A 10,936-nucleotide genomic window follows, 5' to 3' on the forward strand; every position below is an offset into this window, starting at 1 on the left:
GACCCCAGCACACACTGCTGGTGCACCCACCCCACAGCCAGGCTCGGCGCTCGTGCGCTTGCACTGCTGCTACCTGTGCAAATTGAGCTGAGCTCAGCCACGTCACCCTGACAGCAAAGGGCTCGAGCCCCCAGGAAGGAGCAGGAGCAGCTTCCCGGGGGCTGCAGCCCCACAGCTCCTGCCCCACAGCTACGGGGTGAGCAGCGCAGCCCGGCCTGCAGTGACAGCAGCTGCACGGCGATGTTTGCAAATGAGAAGTGAAAGCACCAGCCCTGCTGTGCTGTGCCCGTGCTGCTGCCGGCCTGCCGTGGGCTGGGAGGGCTCCGTGCCACGCCGTGCCCCACGCACAGCGCTCAGCACACGGCCGGGGCTCTCCAACTCCGTTCCCTCTGCCCTCTCACCACCGTTTCCCCCTCCCCTCCTGCCCCAAACCCGCTTTCCCTTCCCCCCACATCCGCAGGGCTTCGTTTTCCTTTCTCTCCCCATTTGCCACCTTGCAAGTGGAAACCATCTGCACTTCCCCATTGCGAGCAAGTTCCCCAGCACCTTCCTGCCCTCGCAGCAGGGCTGTTGCAACACCGGCCCGGTGAATGTCAGGCTTTTGCAAGACCGATTCCTGTCACACATACGCTCTGCTGAAAGCACAGCCTGGGACTGGATGTCCTCCCACAGCAGTGCCCTCCTGCAGGGCCGCAGCGAAGAGGCAGCCCAGAGGCAGACAGCACAGGTGATCAGATTGCCACAATTATCTCGGGACCGTGGGATACCCGAGCTGGCCCAGACCCGTGGGGGTCACCGAGGCCAACCCTGGCCCCGCACAGCACCCCCAGAGCCTGGCCCTATGGCAGAGTGCTGTCCCGCACCCCCCGAGCTCAGGGCTGTGCCCACCGCCCCAACCCCAGCTGACCCTCCTGGCCCCACGCTGCTCCCTCGGGTCCAACCCACGGCACGATGGCTGTGCTGTGCCTTGTGTCCTGAAGCACGCTGTGAGAAACAGCACTGAAAGCTCTGCTGAAACCCAAAAAGACAGCATCAGCTGGTTTCCCTGCCGTCCAGCTGCTTGACATCGTCGCAAGTTCCCCAAACGGGACCTTCCCCTCATAGGATCACAGCTACGAAGGCTGGAAAAGCCCTCCGAGACCCCTGAGCCCACCCCACTGCCCACAGCCCTCAGTGCCACGGCTCTGAACACCCCCAGGGACGGCGACCCCCAGCAGCCCACGCAGGTGCTGCAGAAAGGACCGCTGCTGACACCACAACCCCATCCTTCAGGTGTTCCCCAATAACTCCCAGCCCTTCTGGAGAACTGGAAGGAGTGAAGTTTCCCAGCTGTGGCAGGAGCTCTCGTGGTGATGCACAACAGCCACGCAGCACAGTGGCTGTTCTCAGCCTCAGCTTCCCACACCGGAGACCTTCCCCGAAAATAACCCCGCGAGATGCTCAGCAGCTCTGTGCAACTTCCCCTGCTCAGCAGCGGGTCGGGGAGGACACAGCACACAGCAGCAGTGGGAAATCCCCCTGCAGTGCTGCCCGGAGCAGAGCCGAGCGCTGTGTGGGAGGGCACGTGGGAAGGATGCCGGGGCAATCACAGCACACGCATCCAGCCTCTGCCGCAGGGACCCGCTGGGTGCTCTGCCGTGGCTCCATCTGCTGCCACTGCATGGGGACACCCAGCTCTGGGGTGGAAGATACGCCTTGTTATCAGCTCCAGGGCTGCACCAGGTCTGACATCAGGGGAAAATTCTTCCCCAAAGAGTGTTAATGCACTGGCACAGGTTGCCCAAGGAATAGGGGGGGGTCACCGTCCCTGGAGGTGCTGAGGAACCATGGGGATGTGGCACTGAGGGATGCAGTGGGGTGGGACTGGGGGGGTCTCAGAGGGCTCCTCCAGCCTTCATGCTTCCAGTTCTATTGGATCCAGGCAAAAACACAGGGCCAGCAGTGCCAGCACAGAGCAGGTGAGCTCCTCCCCACTGCGGGGCTCCTCTGCACCTTTATTCACGCTTGGATACGGCTGGCTCCACTCCCCCAGGGCCACCAGCATGGCAGCACGGCCAGGCAGCATCCCCACATCCCCAGAACCATCCCACCCAGTTTAATCCCAAGGATGATGGAGGGAGCTGGGCTGCAAGGATGGATGGCAAAACCACAAAGAGCCCGAAGAGCTTCAATAAAGGAAGCCCTGGGCTGATTCTGCACATCCACAGCGCCCCACTGCCCACCTGCTCAGCAAGCTGCACATCCCTGCCCACAGTGTGTGGTTTTCTGTGAGCCAGGGCAGCACCAGCATGGCCCAAAGCCCCACGCACCCTGCTGACACCCAGCAGGTCCCAGTGGCCGAGCATCAGCCATCCTGCTGGGGGGGGGGAGCAGAGCTGAGCCCCTGCCCTGGGATGGGACCTCCAAAGGCTCTCCTGCAGTGCAGCTGCAGCCACAGCAGCTGGAGCTGCTCCTCCAGTGTCCCAGCAGGGCCAGCAGCTGGAGAATTGCTGGACTGGGAAGATAAATAGAGGCCATGAGGCAGGAGCTGCAATGAAGCACTGTGTGACTGTCTGAGTGTGCCCCATGCTCCCATCCTGCCCCAATGGCCCCATGCACAGCACTCATCCTGTTCCACGAGTGGAACGTGCACATTCCCCATGCACAGCTCTCATCCTGCTCTGTACAAATCCAGCCCCAGGCTCAGCACCCATTCTGCTCCATATGGACCCCTACAGCCCCATGTACAGCACCCACGCTGCTCCACATGGACCCAGCCCCATGCACAGCACCCATCCTGCTCCACATGGACCCAGCCCCATGCACAGCACCCATCCTGCTCTGCACAGCCCCAGCCCCATGCACAGCACCCATCCTGCTCTGCACAGCCCCAGCCCCATGCACAGCACCCATCCTGCTCTGCACAGCCCCAGCCCCAGGCTCAGCACCCATCCTGCTCCGTACGAACCCAGCTCTCCTGAGCCAGCCCCAGGCCAGTGTCACAGGCCAACCTGCACATGCAAAAGACACCACAGATGTTCGGAGCTCCTGCATACACAGTTTCGAAGCTGTCTTTGAACACGCTGCCCTGTGCTGTTGCTTGTGGCTTATCCCATCCCAAACCCAGCAGGGCACCAACATAGCTGGGTGCAGGTGATGGAGCCCAGCCCCTCCGCCTGATGTGCAGCGTGACCAGCAGCTCCCCAAGCCTTCAGCCTCTTGCAGAGAAGCCCCAGAGCCTGCATGTGAGACCCACAGCCCTGCTTGCAGCACTGCTCTCCAGCACAGAGCCCAGCTCAGCTCCCAGAGGGGCTCCCCTAAGCAAGGGGAAAAGGGCAGCAATGCAGACCCCAGGAGATGGCATTTTGAGGATCAGCTCCACGTGAAAACTACAGAACAGGAAATCAAAACATTCCTCCACGGTTTGTTTTGTTGGACAGAAGTGTGAATTTTGGTGACCATAAGCCAGATTCACCCGTTTCTTTAGGACCTTCACCACCCAGATCTGGTCATTTTAGAAGCAAGCAACAGATGAAGCCCTTCCACCACCAGCCCCAACCACAGCACCGAGAGAAGAAAGGAAAGTGTCTGTACCTCGGGACTTACTGTGTGTTTCTTAGTCATCCTCCAGAGGATGCACGTCAGGAGCATGTGGCCCAGAGCTGACGTGATAAAGACGATGAAGGCATTTTCATGGATTGCTGAATCAACAAGACAAGAGGCTTCCTGTTAAATCTAGGCACGGAAATGAGACAGAAGTACCAGGGGAGGCTTTGGGGGCAAAGGACGGTGGGCACAGCCCTGCTGGCAGCCTCAGCAGCATGCCATAGCCATGCAGGGCTAACGACAGCTGTCTGTCCGTGCCTCGTGTCTCCCCTAGGGCTGGGGCTGCAAACTTCTGAGTGTGCACAATGCGTTTGGAAGCACAGCACAGAGGGCTTTTACTTGCTGTGTGGCACCTGGTCTGGGAGCCCCAACGGCTGCAAACCACAGGCAGACTTGGGAGCAGCTCCTGGGACGGATGGGGAAACTGAGGCACGGCGGCTGGCTGCACAGTGAGCCTGCCCAGCACGTCCTGCTGGTCTCCTGCATTTCAGCTGCCAGGTGACAGCTGCCAGCAGCCTTCTCACCAGCACCGAGGCTGTCCTGCACCCTGCTGAACCCACGCTGACTGCAGGGTAGGCTGAAACCATCACTGGTTGAGTGGTGTGGAACTTGGGCAGCTCACAACACCCAGAGCCACACGCAAAGCCCACGAAATTTTAGGCCAAATGCTTTTCTTTTAAATAGAAGCACTTATTCACAAAGCATTCCCCAAACTTTTCTCCAGGAACGGAACCCACAGGCTGAATTTGCAACCACGACACCTGACCGTAAGAACCACACTTCCCTCCTCTTCTTTCTCTTCCCTGTTTCAGGGGAAGGAGAACAATGTTCCCCAGCACAGAGCGGAGCTGAAGGCAGCAGCGGGAGGTAAGAACGTGGCAGTGCCCTGCAGAGGTGATGAGCCTGAGCCCAGCTGCGGCTGTGGGTGGCTGAGGGCACCCATGGGCATCCTGGATGCAGCCCACCCCCATTACGGCATCAGTGCAGGGCCCAGGGAGCACAGCCCACTCCCAAAGGCAGCCAGCAGGTTTGCAATCTGTGCTGCAGCCGTGCCTTCACTACAGGACCAGCTCCAGCCCCTCCTCACCCTTCCTGCAAGGACACAAACCAGCTTCCTCTTGCCAGCCCTGCTCCAAACCCGCTCTCCATGCAGCCCTGCTGCCCCCTTTGCAGCACTCTATGACTGCAACCCCGCATCCCACGGCTGCACCCAGCGTTCACCGCCAGGTCCCAGGCAGCTCCGTGCCCTTTGCAGCAGCACCACCTGGTGACTGCCAGACCTCCGTGCTGCCACCACCGCCAGGTCCCACTGCTGGCAGTTACACTCAGCTCAGATGGGACCCAGAGGCACCTCTGAGCCCATTGCTTCACGTGCTTTGATGTAACCTGAAAGATTCTCATTTACTCAATAGCCAGTGCAGGAAATTAAGCCAGAAAATGCTGCTAGAGACAGTAGGTTGGAGTCGACTCAGTGCCACGGCCATGAGGCAGAAGCGGGGGCTGTGCTGACAGCAGAGCAGTGCTGAGTTTTGCTGCGTGGTGATGAGCAGCATTAAGCACGTGCTCAGCACAGGAATGGGAACACAGCACTCCAGCTGGATGGCAGGCTTGGCACAGAAATGCAGCCACCAGGAATTCATGTAAAGGCACAGGAGGGACGAGGAGGTGATCTGAAAGCCAGCACCAAGGGCAGGTCGTGCCCCATCCATCTGGTGGCCTTCTGCAATGGAGTGATGGCACTGGTGGGTAAAGGGAAGGGCGAAGGATGCCATCTAGCTGGATGTATGCAAGGCCTTCGACGTGGTCCCACACCACATCCCTACCTCTAAATTGGAGATATGGGATCAGAGGGTGGGCTACTTGGTGGATAAGGAGTTGGCTGGAAGGTCGGAGCTGGAGGGCTGTGGTCAATGGGAATGGCTTCAAAATGGGAGATCTAGGCCAGATGTGAGGAAGAAATTCTTTACCTAGAGAGCAGTGAGGCTCTGACACTGCTGCCCAGAGCTGTGGGTATCCCATCCCTGCAGATCAGGATTGGATGGGGTCCTAAGCAGCCTGAGCTGGTGCATGACTTAGTGGCTGTAAATCCTGTCCACAGATGGGGGTTGAAACTGGATGATCTTTGAGATCCCTTTCAACCCAAGCCACTCTATGATTCTGTGAGTTGCAGTAAGAGCTGAGCTATGAGCACATCAAGATGTAGCTTTCACATATCCCCATCCCTGCAGGCAGTCAAGGCCAGGCTGGATGTGGCTCTGGGCAGCCTGGGCTGCTGGTTGGCGACCTACACACAGCAGGGGGTTGGAAGTGGCTGAGCACTGTGCTCCTTTGCAACCCAGGCCATTCTATGATTCTATGATATAAATCCTAACTTTTATAGAGCTCAGCATCCACAAACAAGCTGACCACGCAGGGGTTGATGCAGAGTTGGAGGGAGCCACGTACCATAGTTCTCTGAGGAGGACACATAGGTCAGAACGAGGAGGGCAAAGTTCTCGAGCAGGTTGAGCAGCAGGTTGAGGTGGCACAGGCGCAGGTAGCGAGGATGGGAGCAGTGGCAGCTCTGGTAGTGGTTCCAGTAGGCAACAGCCACCAGGAAACGTGGAGCTGAGTGCAGACCAATGCAGAGCCGCCAGACGTAGCGCTGCGGGGTCTCTCCTCCGATGGCAGCACTGATGGAAGGCAGGTAGTTTGGGACCTGGAAGAGATGGGAGAGCGGCTTGTTACGGCAAAAGCGCCATGTCAAAAGAGAGGAAACGGACACGGCGGGGCTGATCTGCAGGACAGGAACTCTGCAGAGAAGGGCCTGGAGGTCCTGGTTGAGCAATGGGCTGAGCTGGATGCCCTGTGGCCAAGGAGGCCAAAGGGATCTGGGATACATTGCAGAGTGCGGGCAGCAGGGTGAGCGAGGAGATCCTCCCCTCTATCTGCCCTGGGGAGGGCACAGCTGCAGCACTGCACCCAGTGCTGGGCTCCCCTGCTCCAGACAGACTGGGAACTGCTGGAAGAGCCCCGTGGAGGGTGCAGAGCTGGTGGGGGCCTGGAGAACCTCGTGCTGGGGACAGGCTGAGAGTGCCAGGGCTGTGCACCTGGAGGAGAGAAGGCTGGGGTGATCTGAGCAGTGCTTATCAGTGTCTGAAGGGCAGGGGATGGGGCTGGGCTCTGTTCCGTGGTGCCCAGTGCCAGGACAAGGGGCACCAGCATAGACTGCAGCCCAGGGAGGTCCATCGGTGCTGTGAGTGGGGCAGAGCTCCAGCACCGCTGCCCTGAGAGGTGGGGATCTTCCTGGAGACGTCCAAACCCAGCTGGGTGCTCTCCTGTTCAAAGACTGCACAGAACTGCTTCGGGGGTAGGGCTGGACTGAGGTCCAGAGGTCCCTTCCAACCCCTGTGATTCTGTAACACAGCAGCAGTCCTGATGCATCCTGCAGGGCCACCCAGCCCCCAGCACCTCCACAGCCTATTGAGAAGGCTCAGTGAGCTGAGAACCCTGCTCAGGTTTCTCATCTTGACATCCACAACCCTCACTCCTTCCCTTCCCTGTGTGCCCCACGTTCCACACGTGCCCTGTGTTCTCCAGCACTGGGACAGGCTGCCCAGGGAAGCGGTGAGGTCACCGTGCCTGGAGGTGTGCAAAAAGTGTGTAAATGTGGCATTTAGGGACATGGTTTAGTGAGCAGAGTGGGGATGGGTTGGGGTTGGACATGATGATCTCAGAGGTCTTTTCCAACCCGAATGATTCGATGATTCTATCCCCAAGTTCAGAGAGAGAAGAGAGCAGGGAAGCAGAACTACATACCAACAGAAAACTGACAGGAACAGCAGGCAAAGGTGACGTTCAGAAACACAAAAGCAGGAAAACCTTGGAGCTGACCTCCAAGTATTTGCAGCTCAGGGATGTCCCCAGTCAGTTGTGATTGCCATGCAAAAGGTAATCCATGCAGGACAACTGTGCCACGGAATCACAGAACCATTTGGCTGCAAAAGACCTTCAAGATCACCTGGTGTGGTAAACAAGCTGTGCAGGGAGGAAATTCGAAAGATCAAACTCTTGTTCAACTATCTAAAACTCCCAGATCTCCATTTATTTCCCATGCTGCATGAAATCCTTTAGAAACACTTCAGCTGAGGCCCTAATGAAACTGTTTTCTTGGATAAAGGGGCTGCAATTCCTACGTGCTGTTCTTCTGGCAGGAGCTCTCCTGCCAGTGTCTGATCCCTTTCCAGGCATCGACTGCTGACGCTGACACTGAATCAATAAGAGAGGCGTGGATGGAGGCTTCCCTTGCCCAGCAACCTCAGTTGAAAGCTCTCTTTACTGTCCTGTAATTGACGATGCTCTTCCCGTGCTCTGAGGGATGGACTCTCTCAGCCCTCAGCAGACAAGAGTTCAGTGATCTAAAGAGCCAAAAACAGCATCATAATCAAGTGCCGATCCAGTGGATTTGACTGGTTCCTTCAGAGATCTTTCCTTTGATTAAAGCCAAGACCACCTGGTGCCCCAGAGACTCTCAGAGCTGCTCCATAGGCTCTGTAGTCCTGGACACAGCGTGCTCTGCTCTTGTCAGTGTTGATGGTGTCCATGTGGAGTAACAGCCTGGAGACTGAAGCTCCTCAGACCGACTGCTGTGGAAACAGCTCCTTTTCACACACACTGCTTCATGATGTCCCCTGCTTCTCACACTGGCACAGGAGGCAGTGGCTCCCTGCCCTGCCCTAACCCTAACCCTAACCCTAACCCTGCCCTCCCACCCAGCCAGGACCTCAGAGGCCTCCACCTCCCTGCTCTCATCCTGGTATCTCTGCAGGCTGAAGCTGAGGAGCCCTCATTTCACATCTCAAGCTGCGGGACACCTCAGAGCATCCCTGCTGCACTGCCCAACACACCTGTCCTGTGAGGAGGGGACAATGTCCCACAAGGAGGGGACAACGTGCACATATCATTTCTCTCAATCGATCACCACTGGGATCCCACTGTTCTGTAGCCTTCAGGAGTCCCCATCATCCCTCCGGCTCCAGGACCTCATCACCACCACCCACCTTCATCACCCCACTGTGTCTGGGCAGGAGGAGCAGCAAGGATCCTGTACAACCCCAGGGTCACCTCCTCTCATAGCTCTACACTTGCTGCTTACTGATGTTTATGCCATGGCTGAGGAACTCGACTGAATGCGTTCCAGAAACCCAGCCGGTCCCTCGCAGCCAGAGCTCCCAGGCACTTACCTGTGGCTGCTCCAAAGAACTCCAACAGATGTGAGAGGCAGTGACTCCATTTATAAGAGTAACCCCTTGTCAAGACAGCATACTTATCTTTAGCCTTATCAGTTTTATTCTTTATCGCAATCAACACCAGTCTGCTCAGTGTTACTTTTCAAAAATTGAAAACTCAATTGCTCATTCAGGGGCAACACGAAAGCAAATTGTTCAAGGTGACACAGCGCCTGCGGTAGGAAACAGAGGATCCCTGCACAGGCAGCACCCAGAGGTGAATGTCACTTACCCCGCAGTGGGTGGCTGTTGTCTCCTTGAAGTGGAAGAGCAGAGACCAAATCACGCAGAAAAGAAAACCAAACAAGGGGCAAAACACAGTCCAAACAGCCAGAGTAGTGAAACGCAGCCGGAACAGGATACCATCCCGATCCAGGGGCAGTGGTACCTGGAGCATGCTGATGGACCTGAAAGCAAAAAGCACAAGTTGGGAGGGATTCTCTGTCCTTCAGTCCCCAACATCTCAGCATGGATGCGTCAAGCTATAAGCTGCAAACAGAGAAACCTGGGCACAGCCGGTGTTTCACAGCAGCCTGAGAGCTGGATGAAGGCACCAGAGGCAGAAAGCAGGATCAGCTGTGTGGGACATGCTTCTAGCTCTGCACCACGAGGCTGCGAGACATGCGACTGCATTTCTGCTGGGTAGAGCCATCTAGATCCTTCCTCGGCCGAGCTCAGAGCTGCTGTGCTGACACTGCAGCATGCTGCCCCAGACAGGGCCCTGCGAGCACAGCACAGCCAACACCACACCTCAAGGAAGCTGCAGGACCACAGCCTTCAGCTTGCATGATAAAAACATTGCTCAACAACTCAGGTCAGGTCAGGCCAGTTATCGAGCCTGGCAGCTTGCCCCGGCTCAATGCCCCAGCAGCAGCCAGGTGCACTCCAGCTCTCAGGCACTGCTGTTTGTCCTACATGCCTCAGGCTGTGGCGGACAGAGTTGCAGTCCCCAGCACTGCACACGCCTTACTTCAACCCCAAATCATCACTCCGCTGTGCGTGGCCCAAATCTCTCCCATCCACACCGGCTCCCCTCCACCTGGGGACAAGGGACAAAGAGCCATGATGCTGAGGGCTGGCTTCCTCCCTCACCTTGGGCTCTACGACAAATCCTCGTCGCAGACAATCCTCGTTGAAGCCAATTATAAGCAGGACCAAGGGCAACACAGGGTCACATCCTGCAGTGCGACCTCAGGCTGCAGCCCAAAGAGCTGCTGCTGAGGGGCACGGGGCAGGGCCCAGCTCAGTGCCTGGTGCTGCTGCCATAGAGCAGCAAAGAGCGATGTCAAACCATGTGATCACCTCAGGGTTTGCTGCTCTGCCTGGATTCATTCACTGTGGGATGGAAGCTTTAAGGGTGCAGCTGCAGCCATGGAGGTGAGGACAGAGTGGGACCCCCTGCCCAGCCAGCCCCACTGCTGATGCTCTGCATGAAGGATAGTGTGCCTGAATTATAGAATGGCCTGGCTTGCAAAGGAGCACAGTGCTCACCCAGCTCCAACCCCCTGCTGTGTGCAGGTCGCCAACCAGCAGCCCAGGCTGCCCAGAGCCACATCCAGCCTGGCCTTGGATGCTTGCAGGGATGGGGCATCCACAGCCTCCTTGGGCAACCTGTTCCACTGCCTCACCACCCTCTGCATGAAAAACTTCCTCCTCACATCCAACCCAAACCTCCCCTGCCTCACTTTCAAACCATTCCCCTTGTCCTGTCACCACCCACCCTCACAAACAGCCGTTCCCCTCCTGTTTATCTGCTCCCTCCAAGCACTGAAGGCCACACTGAGGTCTCCCTGCAGCTTCTCTTCTCCAAGCTGAACGAGCCCAGTTCCCTCAGCCTTTCCTCACAGCAGAGCTGCTCCAGCCCTCTGATCATCTTAACGGCCCTGCTCTGGACGCAGCTGGCAGAACCAGCACAGAGCTGTGGAGAGGCAAAGTCGGGACCCAGGCGGCAGCCAGCCGTCACACAGTGCCGCCCGCAGGGCCGCGGTTCACATCACGGCCGCGGCACAGCTCCTGCCGGCCAGGGCTCACAACAAACCGAGACCCCGCAGCCCCCATCGGCGCACGGCCCGCCCTCACACCGC

General features: G+C 57.8%; 1 protein-coding gene across 6 annotated transcripts in view; it reads right to left on the reverse strand.

The window, feature by feature from the left end:
• The window catches only part of PGAP2 (post-GPI attachment to proteins 2), a 12,387-nt gene extending 2,011 nt beyond the window's left edge, over positions 1–10,376 (reverse strand). The window contains exons 1-4 of one of the 6 annotated variants that reach the window (XM_019612380.2): positions 10,155–10,376; positions 9,823–9,891; positions 9,085–9,259; positions 6,031–6,283 (exon numbers count right to left, since the gene is read on the reverse strand). In XM_019612380.2, coding sequence (XP_019467925.1) covers positions 6,031–6,283; positions 9,085–9,249 — 418 coding nt within the window. In that variant the 5' untranslated portion in view covers positions 9,250–9,259; positions 9,823–9,891; positions 10,155–10,376. The other 5 variants (XM_010706259.3, XM_003213866.4, XM_019612378.2 and 2 more) reach the window with 5 other exon arrangements.
• Between the last annotated feature and the right edge of the window lie 560 nt (positions 10,377–10,936).

The sequence above is a fragment of the Meleagris gallopavo genome, chromosome 1, assembly GCF_000146605.3.
Source record: "Meleagris gallopavo isolate NT-WF06-2002-E0010 breed Aviagen turkey brand Nicholas breeding stock chromosome 1, Turkey_5.1, whole genome shotgun sequence".
Classification (NCBI taxonomy): domain Eukaryota; kingdom Metazoa; phylum Chordata; class Aves; order Galliformes; family Phasianidae; genus Meleagris; species Meleagris gallopavo.